The sequence below is a fragment of the Lolium perenne genome, chromosome 3 (assembly GCF_019359855.2).
Source record: "Lolium perenne isolate Kyuss_39 chromosome 3, Kyuss_2.0, whole genome shotgun sequence".
NCBI lineage: Eukaryota > Viridiplantae > Streptophyta > Magnoliopsida > Poales > Poaceae > Lolium > Lolium perenne.
In genome coordinates, this window is record NC_067246.2 from 228,580,322 (window position 1) to 228,604,730 (window position 24,409).

At 43.4% G+C, this 24,409-nt stretch overlaps 3 protein-coding genes across 4 annotated transcripts; all 3 read left to right on the forward strand.

Annotated features, from left to right (window-relative positions):
* Positions 1–5,046: 5,046 nt before the first annotated feature.
* LOC127343582 (protein phosphatase 2C 50) lies at positions 5,047–8,207 on the forward strand. Its single transcript, XM_051369723.2, has 4 exons — positions 5,047–5,665; positions 5,766–6,104; positions 6,191–6,296; positions 7,578–8,207. Exons 1-4 carry the CDS (start codon positions 5,306–5,308, stop codon positions 7,919–7,921), a joined length of 1,149 nt encoding a protein of 382 aa, XP_051225683.1. The 5' UTR covers positions 5,047–5,305; the 3' UTR covers positions 7,922–8,207.
* A 2,934-nt stretch (positions 8,208–11,141) lies between these two features.
* On the forward strand, positions 11,142–14,393 carry LOC127343583 (uncharacterized). 2 transcript variants are annotated; one of them, XM_051369725.2, is made up of 5 exons: positions 11,142–11,501; positions 11,662–12,364; positions 12,456–13,044; positions 13,145–13,611; positions 13,701–14,393. In XM_051369725.2, exons 2-3 carry the CDS (start codon positions 11,676–11,678, stop codon positions 12,931–12,933), a joined length of 1,167 nt encoding a protein of 388 aa, XP_051225685.1. In that variant the 5' UTR covers positions 11,142–11,501; positions 11,662–11,675; the 3' UTR covers positions 12,934–13,044; positions 13,145–13,611; positions 13,701–14,393. The 2 variants fall into 2 exon arrangements, with proteins under 2 accessions (XP_051225685.1, XP_051225684.1); XM_051369724.2 differs by having other exon boundaries at positions 12,456–13,611; positions 13,701–14,391.
* LOC139838107 (uncharacterized) lies at positions 13,532–14,325 on the forward strand. The gene is made up of 2 exons (XM_071827459.1): positions 13,532–13,611; positions 13,701–14,325. The coding sequence occupies exons 1-2, from the start codon at positions 13,532–13,534 to the stop codon at positions 14,323–14,325; spliced, it is 705 nt and encodes a 234-aa protein (XP_071683560.1).
* Positions 14,394–24,409: the final 10,016 nt, after the last annotated feature.

The following is a 24,409-nucleotide window of genomic DNA, read 5'->3' on the forward strand; positions in this document are numbered from 1 at the left end:
CTACTAAGGGGCATATAAAAATGTCTAGCGTCATGAAATCCAAAGTGCATTAGACCTTTTTTGGTTTTTTTTTTGGATCTATTCATAATCTTCAACAAAAACACAAGAAAACCTAAAAGTATTAAAAATTATAAATTGAAGTATTTGGAGCACATAGTGACGACTACAAGCATCGAACAAGCCGAAGGCGCGCCATCATCCTCGTCCCTTCGTCATTGTTAGCCATGCAAAGCTTATCTTATGAGAGCTTATTTTAGTAGATAGATGAAAAGTCTCATCGTGCTAAGGTCCCAAATGAACAACGCGAGAGAGTAGCGGTCGATGAAGAGAATCGTAGATCAGAAGGAATACGGAATCCAACGAGATGTGCCGAAGACAAACCTTCACACGCCCTTCGATGAAGCTAGATGTGTCACCGAAATAGAGGGTATATGGGGAGGACCCTATTCCATCTTCATGGAGTCATCACCGCCACATTTTTTTAGTAGGACACAAACCCTAAACGAATTTAAAAGATAACAAAATGTGGAGTCATCCCGCCTACAACTACAAGGATCGGAATCCACCGTGCCTCTATGACCTGAGGCCACAGGAGACGTGGTAGATCGGTGGCTACGTCGACGGAAGAGAGTAATACCCTAGTCGCCTTATGTCTCTTACGGGAACAAGGGGTATGCGTCAGTACCTATGATAAATTAACTTAAAAAATCAGAATAGCCACCACGTGGCAGGCACATGATAAAAAAATGACGCAAAGTCTGATCAGCAAAAGATCTCACGAACCAGAAAATCATCTGATCGTCAAATTACTCAAAAAACGTGACTGCCAGAAAACATATGTGGAGGGTCGGTGGTCCCTGGTTTGTGACGGGACGGCGACGCTGCAACGGCCACGCGTGCGCCGGAGCGACACTTGGCCTGGCATGCGACCGAGGCCACCAAAGTGGCTAGCTTGCTGAACCGCTATAAAGTTCTGCATGGAATGGAACGCGACAACGTACATGCCGTGCGCTCGTTGCAAGCAGAATCTGTCGTCCAGGATTATAAATAGTGAGCTAGCGCTACGAGTCACGCCATGGTTGGCTTCGGCGACAGAGCCCCACCTTCGTGTCACACTAGACTCTGCCGGCACCACGCGGCGTATTGCGCGTAGCCGCAGGCAGAAAAACGATGCAAATATTTCTCGAAATACGACTCGGACACGGGGCTGGAGACTCGAGCGCGCCAGTTTTTCTCGCAGGACGGGACACACGTCCCTCCCAAGTTCCAAGCCACTGTGCTTTCGGCACGCCACTGGCGGGGTCAAACAGAAGAAACTTCAGATGAATGATGGAATATTGATTGGAAATATCTCCGACAACTTCACATTCACCAGCTTTACGACACAACACAACAAGTCCAACGGGAGTGCACATTTTCTATGGACATGAGGAAAATAGTGGTTGCACCAATGGTTCCACTTAGCTAGAGCACGCATTCTCTTGACACATACGTTTGCACAATTATGACAAACGTAGATATTTATTAATCTAATTTTGCTAAGAGAAATAAAATATAATGGAAGTGTAGGTAGGATTTATGATTTATACCATCATATACTACACCACTCCCTCCGTTCCAAACTACGTTTGAATATTTTAATATGAACTACATAGAGACTGGGATGAGTAAATAGAATAGGCACGCTGAAATACATCTAGATACATGTGATTAAAAAAGGTACAACATTTTATACTGTAATTCAAAATGGACCGATACTATATATCCACAAGGAAATAACCTCGCAAGAGAAGTGTACAAACAAATTATGAAAATGTGTTTCATAGATGATTAGACACATATAGTTGGCAATGGCCATAAGTAACTTTCTTTTAGACGGAAGGCTCGAAGTGAGCCCGGCTTTGAATTAACGAAGCCATCAACCGGCCAGGAGTTACACCAAGATTACAACACACACGCGCCAAGCGCACAACCCAAACCGCAACAAAAGACAACACAGAAAAGCAAGCCGAAGCGCCATATGATCCAGGAAGAGGGAGCCTTGTCTTCTGTTGCACCGGAGGGATCGCGACCGTGTCCACGCCAACAAACCTCCACCGCACCAAGACTGCAACTCAAGGGGGAACTCAGCGACGGGCCGGCCACCTGGCAGAGCTTGAGGAACCAAAGAAGGGGGGGTCTTGCGGCGACGTCTCCAAGAAGGTGAATGGCGCAAGAGTGCATCATCGTCGTCGGCAGAGAAGGACCTGCAAAGTTTTCACCCAGACCCGAGAGCCACCACCCATGGAGCTCAGGCTAGGTCCAGACCAAACACACAACATCATCCCCCGGCATTGGGATAGGCACACCGGCAAGAGCTGCGACCAGACGCCGACCTAGCAAAGCCCCCCAAGGCGCTAGGAAGGAAATCAGCTACCGCAGCAAGCCGTGTAAAAGCAGCCAGGCCGACGTTGTGAGAGGGCTGCGACACCATCGAGAGGTCACACAGTGTTCCACAAGGCACTACCAGAGAAGCTTACACGAAGCGAGGCCTCCAAGAGGAGCAGATTGAGGCGGAGGGATGGAATCCATCATTTCGAACAGGAGGACCATCATCGGGACGCCTTCAACAAGGGAACGACACCCGCAGGTGACGCCGTCGCCGGCACAGGCCAGAGCCATATGCAGCTTTCGCCGAGGTCCAAACCTGGATAGAAAATCCGGACGCCGTCGCGAGGACGTAGAGCGAACAAGGCGGAGATCACTGCCGCGCCTCTAACCTAAGTCGCACTATGAGCTAGCCCCAACTCGACTCAACCGCAGGAAACACGTGCTGGCTGGTGGAGGGTTCGGCCAGACCCTGCTCTAGGCGTCCAAGACCCTAGATTGGCGGCACCACGAAGTCCACCATCCCCAGCGCGGGAGCACACCTGCACAAGCACGACCAAATTGGTCGGAGGGAGAACAGACCGCAGCCGCCGGAGAAGCTGCAGTACTGAGCCAGCCCAAGGACCACGTCCCAGATGGCTAGCAAGGACGTCGCCCCAACGACTCCAGAATGTGGGGACGTAGCCCCAACGACACCCCACCGCCGGAAGCTCAACCGAGCTCCGACAAGCCCGAACGGGCGGATCGCGAAAACCAGCGCTGCCGGTCCAATCCGGGCACGACCACCAGCCACGACGGAAGGTAGCAGAGGAGGTCCTGCGTGCAGCGCACGAGCAGAAGACCACCCAAATCGGCCGGGCCCTCCAGACCCAGATCTAGGCCCGCGGGCCCAGATCGGCCGCCGCCACCAGGAACAGCACAGCGTCGGCTGACGGAGGCGAAGGGCACCACCGCCGCGAGCGCACGCCTCGCCGCCAACCACGGCGGATCCACGCCGGCCTGGGCCGGAGCCGGCGTCCTCCAACGCCGCCTGGTCAGACCCGCCCCGTCGGGCCTCCCAGACGCACGGGAGAGAGAGGAACCGCCGCCGCCAGCACCGCCCGGGCTTTTCCCGGTGGCTCCCGCCGGCGGCGGCGGGGGGGAGGAGCGAGGAGGGTGGGGAGGGCGGGGACGCCCCGGTCGCCCACGGGGGAGGCGACGGGAGCGAGAGTGCTCTCGCCATAAGTAACTTTCCAAATGTTTTTTTAAGAGTATGCTGAGCGCTGTGACATTTTTTTTTGAAGGCAAAGGTATTTACAGGATCATACTCCTGTCGAGAATGACAGGGAAGAAAGAACACCATACAACTCAAAACTTAAATCGAAATCCTCTTTGACCCATAGGTGTAGCTGCACCCATTGTCTAAAAACTTTTTAGTAAAAAGTATATTTTAAAATGTATAAAAATTCTATAAAAAAAAGTTATAGGTGTACATCTTGATATTCTATATTCACACACTAAGTTTCACAAAGAAATGACATTTTTTATAGGCTCTGTAAAAAGACAATTTTCGGTGATTCAAAATAGCTTTTACGTGACATGCTTTTATCTTTTTTACGTAGGCCACACAAAATGTCCCTTTTCCACAAACTTTTGCAGGTGAACATATAATGTTCAAATGTACATCCGGGACTTTTCTTCATAATTTTTTGACATTTTAGGATAAACTTTAAATGCATTTTTCTTGATAGGTGCATTTAGAACTATGAGCCAAAACACCATCTCCTTAAGCTACTACTATATCTCACACTACTATAGAAGACTCCATCTACTTCGGCTCTAGCCTAAGGCACAACTTGAAATGGAGCACACTAAACCGAAATGTGATCCACATTATCTTTCTCATGCAGACATACGTAGCAGGGCGAAGATATATGTATCTTCTTTCAAACCTAACGCGACTTTATGGCGGGTCCGGTTTCCTGAATAACACTTAATTTCTATGAGATAATACAAGAAGCATGCATGGGATCCTACTAAACGCTCACCGCTTGAGAATTTCATTGAGGAAATATTTGTTGGCCAAAGTAGCATTTTTGTTGTTGCAGATTCACACCATCAACAAGAGTATGTTTTGATCACGGAAATGGAAACCGTGTGGATATTAAAAGGATTTAAAATTTAAAAAAAATGTTAGTACAAAACAAGAACTACAAATCAGTGAGAAGTTATACAAACAATTTCCTGAATGGAGCGCAAAAGAATAGAATCAACCTACGCGGGTAGATGCAAAAGATGGGTTGTTGTAAAAGCAACTGACCCTAAAATTTGACCGTGTCATTCGTCACAATTACAATCTTACCCAAATCATAAAGAATTGATCTTTTCATTACTACAAAGCTTTTTTTTTTTTTTGCGAAAACACTACTCCAAAGTTGGTTTGGATAAGTTCATATCATTCAAATAAACTTCAGATGAAAAATGTGTTCTTTAGCACTAACTAACATTTAATTGGTAAAACCATGGCCATAGTCAAATCTCGAAAAATCGAGGACCAATATCTTGAGTGAGGAAGCAGAGCTAAAACAACAAAACGGTCATCAGCAGCAGACTTGCGGTAGAGCCTAGAAGCGACACCTGTCCGTTACGGCACGCCCAATCACATTCCTCCACCTCGCTTCCTTGTCGCTCGTGCCTTGCTCCCTCACAAGTCCCGGTCGCCGGCATCCCCTCCTCCGCGCCGGAACACGCAACACCGTCGCCCACCACTCACCACCTCCCACGCCGCTCGCCCACCTGGTACACGTACTCCCGAACCCGACACCCACCCTCCTCGCCACGCTTACTTTTCTTCTGCCTTTCTCCATTGCTGCCCCCCTGATTCGCGCGCGCTACGGTGGTGGGTGGCTCAGTCAGGCGCGTGGCGCAGTTTCTTGGTTGTGACCGCAGTGAACTCGTGATGGCGGCGACGGTGTTCGCCGGGGAAGGGGCCGCCGCGCGCGGCGGCTGCTCGGCGGAATGCGCCACCGGGAGCGAGCTGCCGCCGGATCTTGGGAGCCGGGAGCGCGGCGGGGACGGTTGCGGCAAGAGGAGCGTGTACCTCATGGAGTGCGTGCCGCTGTGGGGCTGCGCCGCGACGCGCGGCCACGCCGCGGAGATGGAGGACGCGTGCGCCGCCGTGCCGCGCTTCGCCGACGTGCCAGTGCGGATGCTCGCGACCAGCCGGGAGCTGGGCGGGATCGGGGTCGACTTCGACGCCTCCGAGCTCCGGCTGCCGGCGCACCTCTTCGGCGTGTACGATGGACACGGCGGCTCGGAGGTGAAGTTATCTCATTTTCTGATTCTTGGCCCTGACGAAACACATTTGACCGTGAGGCCTCTCTTGCTCTGTTGCTCATGCTTCATGTTGTCTGGTGCAGGTGGCAAACTACTGCCGGGACAAGATCCACGTCGTGTTACGAGACGTGCTGCGAGCCGGCAAGGGGCTGGGGGAAGTAGAATTAGGGGAGGTGGATGTGAAGGAACCATGGGAGAAGGTTTTCGGCGATTCTTTCCAGAAGGTCGACGATGAGGTGTCCGGCATGTTTTCCGATTGCTCCAGGGAGCCCCGTGCGGAACCCGTTGCCGCCGATAACGTGGGTTCCACCGCTGTTGTTGCGATTGTCTGTTCATCTCATGTCATTGCTGCAAACTGTGGAGATTCACGCGTCGTGCTCTGCCGCGGGAAGGAGCCGATTGCTCTCTCGATTGATCACAAAGTACAAACTGGAAATTTACCACTCAGCTAAGTTTATTAATCCAGGTAAGTTATAAAATTTTATCTGATCATGCTTCCATGTTCCAGCCTGATAGGAAAGATGAGCTCGCCAGGATTGAGGCCGCAGGTGGGAAGGTCATTGACTGGAATGGCTATCGTGTCTCTGGTATACTCGCAATGTCACGGTCAATCGGTAAGTTTTTCATGTCCAGTCTATTATATGTATGAAATTATTGATGATGCCAAGCTGGCTGTACAAAAAATGTTTCAAATAAGATTAAGGTCTAAGCATGTTTGTTGTTACTTTTTGACCAATTTAAAATTTAAAATATAGAAATTTGGTAGCCCAACATGTACCGTTGCTATCATGATCTCTAGAAGGCTCTTTAGTAACCTCTAGGAGGCATCTCTTTGTAAGCTACGCCAGACAAAAAAAAAAAGCTCCAGAACAAGTAGGATCATACGAGGATATGCTCTTGAAGTGTTCTGCTTCTGCCTATGCAGCATATATGGCATTAATTTAATCGGCACAGCCAAACATCCATATAATTACAATAGTAGTAGTCCTATGGCCTTATCGGGGTATTGCTGCATGCCTGCATATGTCATCTGTGATTTCAGTAAACAAGGATACTTGAATCACTGGAAGCCTATATGAAACCATCAGCCTTTGTGCTGTCAAAAGAAAAAGAAAACCTATCACCTTTATCTTAATATTTGCAATCATCTTAAGTCGCTGGTACTAGGTCATTGTGTGAAACATCTAGGTAATATTTGTCATTCTCCATATGAACCTGTGAATACATAAAATTGAATTGGCACCACAATTTTGATCATACATCTTGGATGTTTTTTTCTGTACAAACTGTGCCAATTTCCCTTTCAGGTGCTATTTCAATATATGAGATCATCTGCTATCACGTTACCACATTAGCTCATTTCAAGCAGTAAATTATAACTGTAAATGATCCATTTCATGTACTAGTGACTTGCAACTCCTCATTTTCCCATCTGGGAAAAATCATGGCTACTATTAGTCTGTGTTCCTCATTTTTATCTTGGTTCCTTACCTGGAAATACGGGGATGGGGATGAAGTTGTCTGTGGACTTCAATATGTTCTTGTGAAAGTGTTCGGATTAGGATGCAGATGTCCTTAAGAAGGCCAAAGTAAAATGTCCCCCTTACTGAAGGAACAAAGGTACCCTATATATACTTATGTTGTTATCTGTGCAAGTGCCTCGGATAGTTGTGAACTATGGCCATGGCTAATATTAGATATTAGTTGTTTCTTCCGGTTGGCACCGTCTGAATAGTTCCGTTATTAAAACTTGGACAACTCTGTTTTCCCTGTCCATGTGAGAAGTTAACTAAACTAAGATATTAAACCAGCCAATTTCTCTATGCATTTGTTTGCCTGTCTGAAGTTCCCTTTGGTTTATCAGTTTGAAGCGGAACTCAACATTCTTCTTGCAGGGGACCGATACCTGAAACCATTTGTGATTCCAAAACCGGAAGTCACTGTTGTTCCTCGGGCAAAAGATGATGACTGCCTCATTCTAGCGAGCGATGGTCTATGGGATGTCATGTCAAATGAGGACGCATGCAAAATTGCACGACGGCAGATCCTTCTTTGGCACAAGAATAAAAACGATGGTGCATATTCTGATGAGGGCGGCGGCGAACCCACCATGAACCCTGCTGCAAAAGCAGCTGCTGATTGTCTCGTGAGGCTAGCGCTGATGAAAGGGAGCAATGACAACATTAGTGTCATTGTTATTGACCTGAAATCACGAAAGAAGCCTAAGGGCAAATCCTAACATGCTCCTAACTCACCTGACTAGCTGACCGTGGTCTGCGACCAGAGTTTCCTCTGCTAGTCTGCCTTCCTTGCAAGACGTCATGGCTCCATTTTTTCTTCTTCAGATGTCTGCAAGAGTTGTATGTGTATATGCTAATAGGTGTGGTTCCAACGATCTGATGTGCGGGGTGTGTGTCCATGTATACCCCCTTGCCCTTGTGCTTTGGGGCTGTTCGCATTTGTTTTCGGAACATCCTGTAAATGTTATGTTATCTGCATAATAATTGAGCCTTGCAAAAGACTGATATGATTGTCGGAACTCGGAAGTTACATATGTAGCAGGGAATGTGCTTATAGCCTTATAGGTGTTGCTTTCTCTGATCACTACCTTCGTTCTTTTTGACATGAGATCATTAAATGAAGAAGATGGATGCTGATGAAAATGTCCGGACCCCCTTTATGGCTGCTCTCAACATGGTTGAATGTCTGACATATATTGTTACTTTAAAATTTGGTTTTTGAGCACTGAATTTGCTTTAAAAACATTTTTCGAGAAACTTTGCATACTATTTGATTATGTCAATGAGTATATTCATTTAATTGAATTCATTGTTCAGCCTTGGGAGAAAATTCGCAGCACTCTGATCCGCTAACAGCGTCTAAACAAAAGAATATAGTAAAACGCATGCAAAATTTAGGAGCGTGATTGGTTGCCAATAACGACCTGCCTCGCATGAGTTGGGCCAAAATTCGCGTGTTTGGTAGCCCAGACAGAAGATTCCCTGCACAACACGGTTCTTAAAGCAGGCCAGATGCATGAAAAACTTGGCCTAACAAGAACGCTCGATTCGGCCGGTTTCCCGTGGTCAGGCGCTGGCGAGCGCGGAAGATGTGAATGTTGCCCGCGTCGGGAAGCACGGGAGACGCCGCCGCGCCTCGAGAGGGCGCGCCATAATTCCTCTCACCGCTCATCTCCCCTCTCACTCTCGGCAATTCTCACTCACCCTCTCCTCTCCCTTCTCTCTCATGTCGCCACCGACGATTCTACTGCCGCCGGTAGATCGAAGACCGCCGCAAGCAGGCCTGAGGAGAGGACATTCGGGGACACCATCATGTCGTCGCATAGACGGCCCGCTTCTTCTACCAGTTCAAGATCTGCTCGGCGATGACCTCCATGGTGGTAAGACCCTAATCCAAAGCTTTTAGGCTTGATAGTTCATAGATCTGCTGTTATCTGGTGTTCGATCTACGGTTATTCGCCGCATGCATATTAGATCTGCTCTGATTTGGGTTGTAGTTCGTTCTTATTTTTGTCTAGCTAGATTACTTGCTTCAAATCGGTAGAGTGGTGTTCTTGCACATTGTTTTGGCAGTAATGAACATGATGTTCTGGCTAGATCTAGGTTTTAGGTTGACATTGTGGCAGATTGGGGTTTCAGTGTTCATCCCGATGATTACATGGTAGCGCTAAGTCCCTGGAGAGATGTTTCTTCATAACCTACTGCCATGATCGAAGTCCGTTGTTTGATATTGCATAAGATTCTGATCAAGCATCTCTTCCACTAGTTAGTGCTACGATTTACGAGGCCTGATTGTACTATAGTTTGTTTAGAACCGAGGCCAAGATGAACTGCATGCACTCAAAGATGAGGTGGCTATGTTGAAGAATGTGCAGCGAACGCAAGCACAAGTGTTGGGGTCTAGGAAGGAAGAGTGGGAGGGAGAAAGAGAGGCATTGAGGGAACAAATTGAGGGTCTTAAGCAGGATAAGAAAAAGTTATAGTATGCGATATTTGATCTCCTAAAGCAGGACTTTGCACATAAGGCGGAGCTTCAGAGGATTAGGGCTATATGTGATGAGTGATGAAAGATTTAGTGGCATGTAATATTGGATAATTAAGATTTGTATGAACTCAGATCCATGTATGTCTATGATCTGTTCTATGATGCCAAGATGCCATGATGTGTTTTAGGCCAATGATATGATGTGTGAATGAAATGACACCACAATTGATGGTATCCAACCATGTACGAAGCAGAAACATAACTCAATGTGCCTTGTACTTGGTTGAATAGCATCAATCGTGGTGTCATTTGATTTGAGGCCATATATGTGATTGTTCTGTTGTTTGTGCTATGGCCAATGATTGTTCAGTGGCATAATGCAAGGCAATGGGATTGATGGCGTGTAACACACACGTTCGTTGGGAACCCCAAGAGGAAGGTATGTTGCACACAGTAGCAAGTTTTCCCTCAGAAAGAAACCAAGGTTTATCGAACCAGGAGGAGCCAAGAAGCACGTTGAAGGTTGATGGCGGCGGGATGTAGTGCGGCGCAACACCAGGGATTCCGGCGCCAACGTGGAACCTGCACAACACAACCAAAGTACTTTGCCCCAGCGAAGCAGTGAGGTTGTCAATCTCACCGGCTTGCTGTAACAAAGGATTAGATGTATAGTGTGGATGATGATTGTTTGCAGAAAACAGTAGAACAAGTATTGCAGCAGATTGTATTCAATGTAAAAGAATGGACCGGGGTCCACAGTTCACTAGAGGTGTCTCTCCCATAAGATAAATAGCATGTTGGGTGAACAAATTACAGTCGGGCAATTGACAAATAGAGAGGGCATGATCATGCACATACATGATATGATGAGTATTGTGAGATTTAATTGGGCATTACGACAAAGTACATAGACCGCTATCCAGCATGCATCTATGCCTAAAAAGTCCACCTTCAGGTTATCATCCGAACCCCTTCCAGTATTAAGTTGTAAACAACAGACAATTGCATTAAGTATGGTGCGTAATGTAATCAATAACTACATCCTCGGACATAGCATCAATGTTTTATCCCTAGTGGCAACAGCACATCCACAACCTTAGAACTTTCTGTCACTGTCCCAGATTTAATGGAGGCATGAACCCACTATCGAGCATAAATACTCCCTCTTGGAGTTAAGAGCAAAAACTTGGCCAGAGCCTCTACTAATAACGGAGAGCATGCAAGATCATAAACAACACATAGGTAATAGATTGATAATCAACATAACATAGTATTCTCTATCCATCGGATCCCGACAAACACAACATATAGCATTACAGATAGATGATCTTGATCATGTTAGGCAGCTCACAAGATCCGACAACGAAGCACATGAGGAGAAGACCAGAGGCGGATGCAGGGGGGCGAGCGGTGGCCAGGCCCCCCTATGCTTCGCCCCCCCCCCCCCCCCCCCCCAACGTAATTTAGCAGGGGCCACTAGGTATATACATGCATTAGGCTTAATACTCCGGCCATTAGCCCAAGGCCTAATACTAATTTCTTAATCCAACTCAGCCCAAAGCAATTAGTCAATGGTTAAAGCCCACATTGGCACGTACGTAATAGCCTAGGGCCTAGGCAAAACAGAAGCGATCGCTTCATGCTGATGCACGGATGCACGGTACGTATTCCTCATCGATCGATTCAGTTTCCCAGCTGTACGAGATCCAATCTGCTTGTTTCGCCACTGCTTAGCCGCCGCCGACTTCCTCTTCATCTCCTCTGATAACTGACGGGAACTTCTGCCGTCCCGCGCGCCGCGTCGCCAAACCAAGGTATTGACGTATTCAGGCTCTGGACGTATTGGCAGTATTACTAGATCATGTTCTACAGGATCTGATGTTCTAGTTTGATCACTAAATAAATCCAATCACTACTATGTGCTACTGCTAGTATGTTTGCCAGTTTTAATAGTTTACTAATTATTTTTACTAGTGGAGTTGCCTGTCATGAAGAGGAAGACACCGCCAATTAGTAGTTTTTTCAAGCCTGTTGGTTCGACTTGCAACTCTACAGCTGAAGATGCTAATCCACCCAAGGAGACGGAGATTACAGCAGTTGATGCGCAAACGCCGGATAAAAATATTGAGTCATCTGTCGTAGTCTCAGAACAAGCTAGAGTTGGAAGCACAGCATATGAGCGAGACCCGGGAAAACGTCCACAGATTTGGGATCTGCCTATTGATAAGCAAGTGGAAGCACGTCAGTTCTATGTTTCTGAGGGGCCATACCAGCCATATATGAGAGAGTATCCATATAACACTGATGAACCAAAACATCGTCGCCGGTTCCAATTTAGTTGGTTCAAGCAATTCCCTTGGCTAGAGTATTCACCTTTTTCAAAGCGCGCATACTGCTTGCCTTGTTTTCTCTTTTCAAAAAAGCCAGTTGGAAAGAGTGGCTCAGATACTTTCACGGTTGTGGGCTTCGATAGGTGGAAGAAGGTAAATAGTGGAAAAGATTGTGCTTTCTTAACTCACATGGGTAAAGATGCTAGTTCAGCCCATAACTACTCAACTCGGTGTTTTGAGAATTTTAAAGATGGCACCACTCATATCGACAAGGTGATTGAGAAATCATCCGCAAAAACAATTGCAGATGCAAGATTAAGACTCAAAGTTACAATTGATTCCATCAGGTAAGCAATAATTTATTTCATCTTCTATTACAATATTAACAGTATTGTATATGTTGTCGCATTTAACACACTTTTTTGTGACATGATGCAGGTGGTTAACATTTCAGGCTTGTGCTTTTAGAGGCCATGATGAATCTTCAGGATCCATAAACCAGGGAAATTTCCTCGAACTAGTAAAGCTTCTGGCTTCTTACAATAAGGAGGTGAATGGTGTTGTCTTGGATAATGCTCCTGGAAATGCAAAATACATTGCTCATTCGGTTCAGCAGGAGATTCTTGATTTACTTTCTCGGAAGGTACAAAAAATAATTAGAGAAGAAATTGGTAATAGCAAATTTTGTATAATGGTTGATGAAGCCCGTGATGAATCTAAGAAGGAGCAAATGGCATTGGTACTGCGCTTTGTCAATAATGAAGGGATTATAATGGAGCGTTTCCTTGATGTCGTTCATGTCAGTGACACTGCTGCATTGACTCTCAAGCAGTCAATTTACGCTATTCTAGCGGATAATAATTTAAGTGTGCAAGATATTAGAGGCCAAGGCTATGACGGGGCAAGTAATATGTGAGGGGAGTGGAATGGTCTGAAGGCTTTGATTTTGAAGGATTGCCCTTATGCATATTACATTCACTGTATGGCTCATCAATTACAATTGGCTCTTGTTGCAGCATCAAGAGAGGTACAGGAAGTGCATAATTTTTTTCAGCATGCAATTTTCATTATAAATGTTGTTAGTGCATCATCTAAACGAAATGATGAGTTGCTAGCAAATCAAGCAGCCAAAATTGCACGTGAAATTGAATTGGGGGATTTGGATACTGGAAAAGGGGCAAATCAGATAGGATCTTTACAGAGGCCAGGAGACACTAGATGGAGTTCCCACTTTAAGTCAATTCAGAGCTTGAAGAGGATGTTTGGTGCTACAATTTCTGTCTTGCGAAGTATAGCAACCGACCGTTCGGTCTCAAGATATTCCCGAGGAGATGCTGGAGGCGCATTAAAGATAATCATCTCTTTTGATTTTGTATTTATTATGCACCTCATGGAGAAAATTATGAAAATCACCGATGTCTTGTGTCAGACACTCCAGAGGAAATCATTGGATATTTTAAATGCATTAGAATCAGTTTCAAACACAAAAATACTATTGGGCAATCTGAGAGAAGATGGTTGGGAACCTCTTTTTAGTGGAGGTTAACGCTTTTTGTGTGAAACATGAAATTGAGATCCCTGATATGACTCTCAAGTAAGTTCCGTCTTTCTATATTATCTAGAGTACAGTAATGCCTGATCAAAACTATTCTCTAACATGCATTGTATTTTTAATATTTGTAGGTATGTTGATGTTACTAAGTCTCGGAACAAACATGATAACACCACAATGAATCATCATTATAAAGCAGATGTGTTCAATGTGGCGATTGATCAACAATTGGTTGAGCTAAATGAGCGATTTGGTGTTCAAACTGCAGAGCTTCTTACACTTTGTGCATCATTGGATCCAAGACATGAGTCATTTGACATGTCAAAGATTTGCACGCTTGCAGAAAAATTCTATCCGGCAGATTTTTCTAATCAAGAACGGGCTCAGTTGGAGTCAGAACTTCCACATTTTCAGTTAGATGTTTGCAACCATCCAGATCTGAAGTCGTTGCCATCACTTGCTGATTTGACAGCCGGACTAGTCAAGACGGGTAAAGTTTCTATGTATTCAATGGTTGATAGGTTGTTGCGTTTGGTCATCACTCTCCCAGTGTCAACTGCAACCACAGAGCGAGCATTTTCAGCAATGAAGCTTATCAAGACACGTCTTCGAAATAAAATGGGTGACGACTTTCTTCGGCACTACATGGTGGTGTATATTGGAAAAGACATAGCTGCAAAAATCGATGTTAATGAGATTATTGATTTGTTTGATAGGCCGGGTCGTAGATCCACATTCAAACTAGTAGAAATGTAGTTCTCTTTTCAGTATATTGTTACATTTTAATATCCATAGTATACACTTATAAGAATTGCTATTTTTCGTGTTATTTTTATTTTATGGTCAATGTTTTCGTCGCCTGGCCCCCCCCTATGCTCAAATCCTGGATCCGCCCCTGGAGAAGACAACCATCTAGCTACTGCTATGGACCCATAGTCCAGGGGTGAACTACTCACTCATCACTCCGGAGGCGACCATGGCGGTGAAGAGTCCTCCGGGAGATGATTCCCCTCTCCGGCAGGGTGCCGGAGGCGATCTCCTGAATCCCCCGAGATGGGATTGGTGGCGGCGTCTCAGTAAGGTTTTCCGTATCGTGGCTCTCGGTACTGGGGGTTTCGCGACGAAGGCTATTTGTAGGCGGAAGGACAGGTAAAGGGGCCTCACGAGGGGCCCACACACCAGGCCGTCGCGGCCAGGGCCTGGGCCGCGCCGCCCTGGCGTCTGGCCACCTCGTGGCCCCACTTCGTCTCTCCCTCGGTCTTCTGGAAGCTTCGTGCAAAAATAGGACCCTGGGCGTTGATTTCGTCCAATTCCGAGAATATTTCCTTACTAGGATTTCTGAAACCAAAAACAGCAGAAAACAACAACTGGCTCTTCGGCATCTCGTTAATAGGTTAGTGCCGGAAAATGCATAAATACGACATATAATGTGTATAAAACATGTAGATATCATCAATAATGTGGCATGGAACATAAGAAATTATCGATACGTCGGAGACGTATCAGCATCCCCAAGCTTAGTTCCTGCTCGTCCCGAGCAGGTAAACGATAACAAAGATAATTTCTGGAGTGACATGCCATCATAACCTTGATCATACTATTGTAAGCATATGTAATGAATTTAGTGATCAAAACAATGGTAATGACATGAGTAAACAACTGAATCATAAAGCAGAGACTTTTCATGAATAGTACTTCAAGACAAGCATCAATAAGTCTTGCATAAGAGTTAACTCATAAAGCAATAAATCAAAGTAAAGGTATTGAAGCAACACAAAGGAAGATTAAGTTTCAGCGGTTGCTTTCAACTTATAACATGTATATCTCATGGATAGTGTCAATGTAAAGTAATATAACAAGTGCAATATGCAAGTATGTAGGAATCAATGCACAGTTCACACAAGTGTTTGCTTCTTGAGGTGGAGAGAGATAGGTGAACTGACTCAACATAAAAGTAAAAGAAGGGTCCTTCAAAGAGGAAAGCATCGATTGCTATATTTGTGCTAGAGCTTTGGTTTTAAAAACATGAACAATTTTGTCAACGGTAGTAATAAAGCATATGTATCATGTAAATTATATCTTACAAGTTGCAAGCCTCATGCATAGTATACTAATAGTGCCTGCACCTTGTCCTAATTAGCTTGGATCACCAGGATTATCATTGCAATACACATGTTTTAACCAAGTGTCACAAAGGGGTACCTCTATGTCACTTTGTACAAAGGTCTAAGGAGAAAGCTCGCATTTGGATTTCTCGCTTTTGATTATTCTCAACTTAGACATCCATACCGGGACAACATAGACAACAGATAATGGACTCCTCTTTTATGCATAAGCATGTAGCAACAATTAATGTTCTCATATGAGATTGAGGATATATGTCCAAAACTGAAACTTCCACCATGATTCATGGCTTTAGTTAGCGGCCCAATGTTCTTCTCTAACAATATGCATGCTCTAACCATTTAAATGAGTGGTAAATCTCCCTTACTTCAGACAAGACGGACATGCATAGCAACTCACATGATATTCAACAAAGAGTAGTTGATGGCGTCCCCAGAAACATGGTTATCGCACAACAAGCAACTTAATAAGAGATAAAGTGCATAAGTACATATTCAATACCACAATAGTTTTTCAGGCTATTTTGTCCCATGAGCTATATATTGCAAAGGCGAATGATGGAAATTTTAAAGGTAGCACTCAAGCAATTTACTTTGGAATGGCGGAGAAATACCATGTAGTAGGTAGGTATGGTGGACACAAATGGCATAGTGGTTGGCTCAAGGATTTTGGATGCATGAGAAGTATTCCCTCTCGATACACGGTTTAGGCTAGCAAAGTTATTTGAAACAAACACAAGGATGAACCGGTGCAGCAAAACTCACATAAAAGACATATTGTAAACATTATAAGACTCTACACCGTCTTCCTTGTTGTTCAAAACTCAATACTAGAAATTATCTAGACTTTAGAGAGACCAAATATGCAAACCAAATTTAGCAAGCTCTAGGTGTTTCTTCACTAATAGGTGCAAAGTATATGATGCAAGAGCTTAAACATGAGCATAACAATTGCCAAGTATTGATGACCCACAAGTATAGGGGGTGTATCGTAGTATTTTCGATAAGTAAGAATGTCGATCCCAACGAGGAGCAGAAGGTGTTGACAAGCAGTTTCGATGAAGGATTCACTGTAAATGCTCACAGACAAGTATTCAGGGGGTTTTGATGTAACAGTTGAATAAAGTACGAGTAAGTAAAGTGCGAGAGTAACAATTGCAGCGAGTGGCCCAATCCTTTTTAGCACAAAGGACAAGCCGGTTTGTTTACTTATAATGACCAAACGTTCTCGAGGACACACGGGATTTTAGTCTAGTGCTTTCGCTACATACGGCTAAATAATCTTCATTGTTATGATAAGTGTTGTGTGGGTGAACCTATGCTAATGTACCGCCCTTCCTAGGACTAATACATACTTGTGATTATACCCCTTGCAAGCATCCACAACTACAAGAAAGTAAATTAAGAATAAATCTAACCACAGCCTTAAACTCTGAGATCCTGCGATCCCTCCTGCATCGATATACCAACGGGGGTTTAGGTTTCTGTCACTCCGGCAACCCCGCAATCGGCAAACGAGTACAAGATGCATTCCCCTAGGCCCATAAAGGTGAAGTGTCATGTAGTCGACGTTCAAATGACACCACTAGAAGAATAACACCATAACTTAAATATCATACCATTGAATATTACTCAACCATAGTTCACTACTAACATTTAGACTTCACCCATGTCCTCAAGAACTAAACGAACTACTCACGAGACAACATATGGAACATGATCAGAGGTGATATGATGATGAATAACAATCTGAACATAAACCTTGGTTCAATGGTTTCACTCAATAGCATCAACAACAAGTAGGAATAGATACCGGGAGAGTTTCCCCTATCAAACAATCAAGATCAAACCCAAATTGCTACAGCGGTGACGAGGTGCTGCGGTGGAGATGGCGGTGATGATGGTGGAGATGATGATGATGGTGATGGAGATGATGTCCAGCTCGATGACGATGACGATGGCGTCGATTTCCCCCTCCGGGAGGGAATTTCCCCGGCGGATTCCTGCCCGCCGGAGAGCTCTTTTCTCTCTGGTGTTCTCCGCCCCGCAGAGGCGGCTGTAACCCTTCGTGAGGTACCCTCTGTGGCTTAGGTCTTCGGGACGAAGGGTTTCGCGAAGAAAAGGAGGCGAAAGGGGCTGTGGGGCCCCCACACCACATGGTGGCGCGGCCAGGCCATGGGCCGCGCCGGCCTGTGGTCTGGCCCCACCTTGGGCCCTCTCAGCTCCTCCTTCTGGCTTCCTTCGTCATCTTGAAAAATAGGATTTTTGGTATAATTTCCTTCCACAGTTGATCTTCCGAAATATTGCGTTCTGACGGTGCTTTTTCCAGCAGAATCCTGGCTCCGGTGCTTGATCCTCCAATAATGATGAAACATGCAAAATAGATGAAATAACATAAGTATTGTGTCCAAATATGAAATATATCGAATAACAGCAAATTATGATATAAAATAGTGATGCAAATTGGACGTATCAACTCCCCCCAAGCTTAGACTTCGCTTGTCCCCAAGCGAAACTGAACTCAGTAAACAGGACCACATGTTTATGGAGTGAAGAGTCGATAAATAAAATACGGACAAGAAGCATCATATTCATTCACACAAGACATTCTAGTAAACAACTTCCTCATATAATTCAACTTGAAACAAGTATAAGGTAATCACAAATAAAGGTGCATAAGAAATCATAGTTGGTGATGGCAAACTTCGTTCTTGGTCAGAGAACAATTAACAGATTATACTTATCTCATTGAGCAGCACTCTCATGTTAAAGTTTATAAGGCACAACTTGCATACTCAATCATAATGGTCCTCATGATCATTGATAACTTGCAAAGCTATATTCATTCAGATAAAACTTGTACTAAACAAGGAAGAATAAAGGACATGATGAAGCAAATCACAATATAATGGTTTGATCACAACTACTCAAATGCTTGCTTGAGATGGAGGGAAATAGGTTTACTGACTCAACATAAAGTAAAAGACAGGCTCTTCGCAGAGGGAAGCAGTGATTAAATCATGTGCTAGAGCTTTTTCAGTTTTGAAATCATATAGAGATAATAAAAGTAACATTTTGAGAGGTGTTTGTTGTTGTCAACGACTGGTAGCGGGTACTCTAACCCCCTTGCCAGACAAACCTTCAAAGAGCGGCTCCCATTTTATTTTTATTTTGTGTGGCACTCCTTCCAACCTTTCTTTCACAAACCATGGCTAACCGAATCCTCGGGTGCCTGCCAACAATCTCATACCATGAAAGAGTGCCTTTTTATCTTGGTTTTATTATGATGATGACACTCCCCCCAACCTTTGCTTACACAAGCCATGGCTAACCGAATCCTTCGGGTGCCGTCCATCAATCACATACCATGGAGGAGTGTCTATTTAGTTTAATTAATTTGGGACTGGGAATCCCATTGCCAGCTCTTTTTGCAAAATTATTGGATAAGCGGATGAAGCCACTAGTCCATTGGTGAAAGTTGCCCAACAAGATTGAAAGATAAAACACCACATACTTCCTCATGAGCTATAAAACATTGACACAAATAAGAGATAATAAGTTTTGAATTGTTTAAAGGTAGCACACGAAGTATTTACTTGGAATGGCAGAAAATACCATGTAGTAGGTAGGTATGGTGGACACAAATGACATAGGTTCGGGCTAAGGCTTGGACGCACGAGAAGTATTCCCTCTCAGTACAAGTTTTTGGCTAGCAAGGCTAATTAGCAAGCATAAGCGTTGAAGGAAACAAACAAATATACATGTGATAGAAACAATCATGCATCTTCCTTGTAAGTACAAATAGTTTTAACTTCAGAATACTAAGCTAAGAACTGATAAGAAAGATAATAACATCTTCTACATGTATTTCCTCTATTCTTCTTGAACTCAAAGTGTTGTTGCTATTGACCATTGCTAAGTTTTCCAAAACCAAATAGATTTACTCAATGCTCCCAAAGTGGTACCAATACTAAAATCAAGATCAATCATATAGTAGAAATTGCAAACTAAAATAAGGTGTGCAATATGTAAATGATAAGACTTCTCATTAATATTTCATAACGATAACTCACACCAAGGGATACATAGATAACCAACTAAAGGAGAGATACTTCCAAACTGCAACCCATCTTATATGATAACTTCCCTACTCATGATATGACACTACTTGACAATAAAAAGTAAAAGGTAGCGATGATGTGATACCTGGCACTCCCCAAGCTTGGAACAAACCAAGGGGATGCCAATACCGATGATGAATTACTCCTGCGGCGATGGTGGTGATGAACTCCCGTCATCAAACTTCCAAGGAAGAGGCTCTCCATCAAGAAACGACATCTTGGTCTCGGGAATCCTGAAACTAGCAGCACGGCTTATGTATTTAAACCTGTTTTCATACTCACGATTCGATTCTCGAACGTCATAGAGTTGTGCTTGGAGCTTGTTGGTGGTGTCGTGAAGTGAGAGGATGTCGCCCCAAAGCTTTGCAGTTTCCTTCTCATGTTCAGCAATGAGTTCAGACACAATCCTGTGGAAGATATCCACCTCACGCTCAGCCATCTTCTTGTATTTGAAAACCTCTTGTTCTAGCTTCTCCATCCTGTCTTCCAAGCTTCCTTCTCCTTTAGGACCCTGGACATCCTTGATCTGCAGTTCTCCTTCAACGAGCAGCAACTCCTTGGGGTGCATCTTCAGCTCCTCCATGTACAAGTTACCAACATCCTCGCAGGAGCTGTCCTTCGGAGTTTCCGACGAAGACATGATGGCTCTAGATCCAAAGCAAATCCTGGCAGAAACAGCTCGAAACAAAACACGTCGAGAAAATGATATACGGACCTCCAGGGGTCCGGGGGATTATATAGCAAAAAATTTCACGACAAACGGAAAGTACCAGATCGAACCAGAGTCGGAAAGGGGCGACGAGGCGGCCAAACCATAGGGCGGCGCGGGCCCTGGCCAGGCCGCGCCGGCCTATGGTGGCACGCCCTCGTGCGTCCTTTCCACTCCATTTCGAACTCGTAATTTTTCATATTTTCCAAAAACAGCAAAAATATTGTTCGGAAAGTAAATTGCGAACTTTTCATTACCAGTACTGTTACCTATTCAAAGTCGAGTTCTGGCGGACTGTCAATTTGTCCTTTGATGAAAGCCTCCGGTGTTTCCACTTGAATAATATCAACATCAACATTATAAGAATCACCTGAGATATAATGCTTGAGTCTTTGTCCATTCACCACTTGCGTGGCATTGCCTTGGAGAGAGCTAATTTTGATTGCTCCTGAACGATACACCTCCTCAACAACATATGGTCCTTCCCATTTCGAGAGTAATTTCCCTGCAAAGAGTCTGAGACGAGACCGATACAATAGGACTTTATCCCCAATATTAAATTCTCTTTTGATGATCCTCCTATCATGCCATTTCTTAACTTTCTCTTTAAAGAGTTTAGCATTTTCATAAGCTTCACTTCTCCATTCATCTAGAGAACTTAATTGCAACAACCTCTTATCACCAGCTAGTTTAGGATCTTTATTTAGTTCTCTAACTGCCCAATAAGCTTTGTGCTCTAGTTCTAAAGGTAAATGACAAGCTTTTCCGTAAACCATTTTATAAGGTGACATTCCCATGGGATTTTTATAAGCAGTTCTATAAGCCCATAGTGCATCCTTCAATTTACTAGCCCAATTCTTTCTAGTTTTATTAACGGTCTTTCCCAAAATAGATTTAATCTCTCTATTTGATAATTCTACTTGACCACTAGTTTGAGGATGATAAGCGGAAGCAATTCTATGATTAATACCATACCTAGCAAGAGTTTTTCTAAAACCTCCATGAATAAAATGAGAACCTCCATCAGTCATAATATATCTAGGCACTCCAAATCTAGGAAAAATAATGTCTAAAAGCATTCTTAAAGAGGTCTCACCATCAGCACTTTTTGTAGGTATGGCTTCCACCCATTTAGTAACATAATCAACAGCAACAAGTATATGAGTATTACCTTCTGAGGATGGAAAAGGTCCCATGAAGTCAAATCCCCAACAATCAAATGGTTCAATAACAAGAGTATAATTCATAGGCATTTCATTACGTCTGGAGATATTACCAACCCTTTGGCATTCATCACAAGATAAAATAAACTTTCTCGCATCCTTGAAGAGAGTTGGCCAATAAAAACCTGATTGTAGAACCTTTTGCGCGGTTGTTTCTCCGGCGTGATATCCTCCATAAGCACTACCATGACATTTACTCAATATCTCTTGTTGTTCATATTCGGGAACACACCTTCGCAGAATACCATCCACTCCTTCTTTATATAAGTGTGGGTCATCCCAGAAATAATGCCTCAAGTCATAAAAGAATTTCCTCCTTTGCTGAGCTGAAAAGGTTGGAGGCAAGTACTTGGAAACAATAAAGTTAGCATAATCAGCATACCAAGGACTGTCTCGCGAGCTCACCTTTATTACAGCCAATTGTTCATTTGGAAAACTATCATTAACAGGAACAGGATCATAAGCAATATTTTCCAATCTAGACAAATTATCAGCGACAGGATTATCAGCACCTTTCCTATCTACAATATGTAAATCAAATTCTTGCAAAAGAAATACCCACCTAATAAGCCTCGGCTTAGCATCTTTCTTTGTCATAAGGTATCTAATTGCAGCATGATCAGTATGAATCGTAACTTTTGAATCAACAATATAAGATCTAAATTTATCACAAGCAAAGACTACAGCTAATAATTCTTTTTCAGTTGTAGCATAATTTCTTTGAGCAGCATCAAGAGTTTTACTAGCATAATGAATAACATTCAGTTTTTTATCTACTCGCTGTCCAAGAACAGCGCCTACAAAGAAAATCACTAGCATCACACATAATTTCAAAAGGCAAATTCCAATCAGGAGGTTCAACTACAGGAGCAGTTGTTAAGGCTTTCTTTAGAGTTTCAAAAGCTTCCTTACAATCATCATCAAAAACAAAAGGTACATCTTTTTGAAGAAGATTAGTAAGAGGCTTTGAAATCTTGGAGAAATCTTTAATAAATCTCCTATAAAACCCAGCATGACCAAGAACACTACGAATACCTTTAACATCCCTCGGATAGGGCATCTTCTCAATTGCTTCAACTTTAGCTCTATCAACTTCAATACCTTTCTCAGAAATTTTATGTCCCAATACAATTCCTTCATTAACCATAAAGTGGCATTTCTCCCAATTAAGAACAAGGTTAGTTTCTTCACATCTCTGCAAAACTTTATCAAGGTTTCGCAAGCAACTATCAAAAGAATTCCCATAGACGGAAAAATCATCCATGAATACTTCCACAATACTCTCACAAAAGCCATGAAAAATAGCAGACATGCATCTTTGAAAAGTAGCAGGAGCATTACATAAACCAAAAGGCATACGCCTATAAGCATAAGTTCCATAGGGACAAGTAAAAGTGGTTTTCTCTTGATCTTTAGTTTTAACAGCAATTTGTGAAAACCCAGAATAACCATCAAGAAAACAAAAATGAGTATTTTTAGACAATCTTTCTAACATTTGATCAATAAATGGTAAAGGGTAATGATCTTTCTTAGTAACTTTATTAACTTTTCAAAAATCAATGCACATTCTATACCCTACAACTACTCTTTGAGGGATGAGCTCATCATTATCATCAGGCACAACAGTCATTCCTCCTTTCTTGGGAACGCAATGCACAGGACTAACCCATCTACTATCAGCAATAGGATATATAATACCAGCTTCAAGAAGTTTTAATACCTCATTCCTTACCACCTCCTTCATCTTCGGAATTAGACGACGCTGATGTTCAACAACAGGCTTTGCATCATCTTCCATATTAATAGCATGTTGGCAAATAGAAGGAGAAATCCCCTTCAAATCATCAAGAGTGTAGCCAATAGCGCCTCGGTGTTTCTTCAATATTTCCAATAACCTTTCTTCCTCAATCTCTGAAAGCTTAGAACTAATAATAACAGGATATATTTTCTTATCATCAATATGAGCATATTTAAAATTATCAGGTAAAGGCTTTAATTCAAAAACAGGATCTTCCTTTGGCGGCGGTGTTGTACCCAAATCTTCCACCGGTAAATCATGCTTGAGAATAGGTTGGCGAAGAAAAATTTCCTCAAGCTCATCTCTTTCTTTCCTAAAAACTTCACTCTCGCTATTCTCCAAATGTTGCTGCAAAGGATTATTAGGAACAAGAACAATAGATGCACACTGCTCCATTTTAAAATCATCACTAGGCAAATCAGCTTTATAAGGAGTTTTGGTAAATTTAGAGAAGTTAAACTCATAAGATTCACCAGCAAATTTAGTCAAAATTTTATCTTTCTTGCAATCTATAATAGCTCCACAAGTATTTAGAAAAGGTCTACCAAAAATGATAGGACAATAATCACTAGCAGCAGAACCAAGTACCAAAAAGTCAGCAGGATATTTAATCTTACCGCATAGAACTTCCACATCTCGAACAATACCAATTGGAGAAATAGTTTCTCTATTAGCCATCTGAATAACCACATCAATATCTTCAAGTTCACAAGAATCAATTTCATGCATAATCTCCGTGTAAAGCTCATAAGGAATAGCACTAACACTTGCACCAATATCACATAAACCATAATAGCAATGATCACCAATTCTAACAGATAGCATAGGAACACTAACTTGTTTGGGTTTATTAGGATGTGAAACAA

Excerpts from the sequence above, each read along its gene's own strand:
- LOC127343582 (XM_051369723.2), top strand. The coding sequence starts at position 5,306 with ATGGCGGCGACGGTGTTCGCCGGGGAAGGGGCCGCCGCGCGCGGCGGC. Across the intron at positions 5,666-5,765 it reads ATGGACACGGCGGCTCGGAG|GTGGCAAACTACTGCCGGGA; the intron begins GTGAAGTTATCT and ends TGTCTGGTGCAG. Across the intron at positions 6,297-7,577 it reads CGCAATGTCACGGTCAATCG|GGGACCGATACCTGAAACCA; the intron begins GTAAGTTTTTCA and ends TTCTTCTTGCAG.
- LOC127343583 (XM_051369725.2), top strand. The coding sequence starts at position 11,676 with ATGAAGAGGAAGACACCGCCAATTAGTAGTTTTTTCAAGCCTGTTGGT. Across the intron at positions 12,365-12,455 it reads GTTACAATTGATTCCATCAG|GTGGTTAACATTTCAGGCTT; the intron begins GTAAGCAATAAT and ends GACATGATGCAG.
- LOC139838107 (XM_071827459.1), top strand. The coding sequence starts at position 13,532 with ATGGTTGGGAACCTCTTTTTAGTGGAGGTTAACGCTTTTTGTGTGAAA. Across the intron at positions 13,612-13,700 it reads ATCCCTGATATGACTCTCAA|GTATGTTGATGTTACTAAGT; the intron begins GTAAGTTCCGTC and ends TAATATTTGTAG.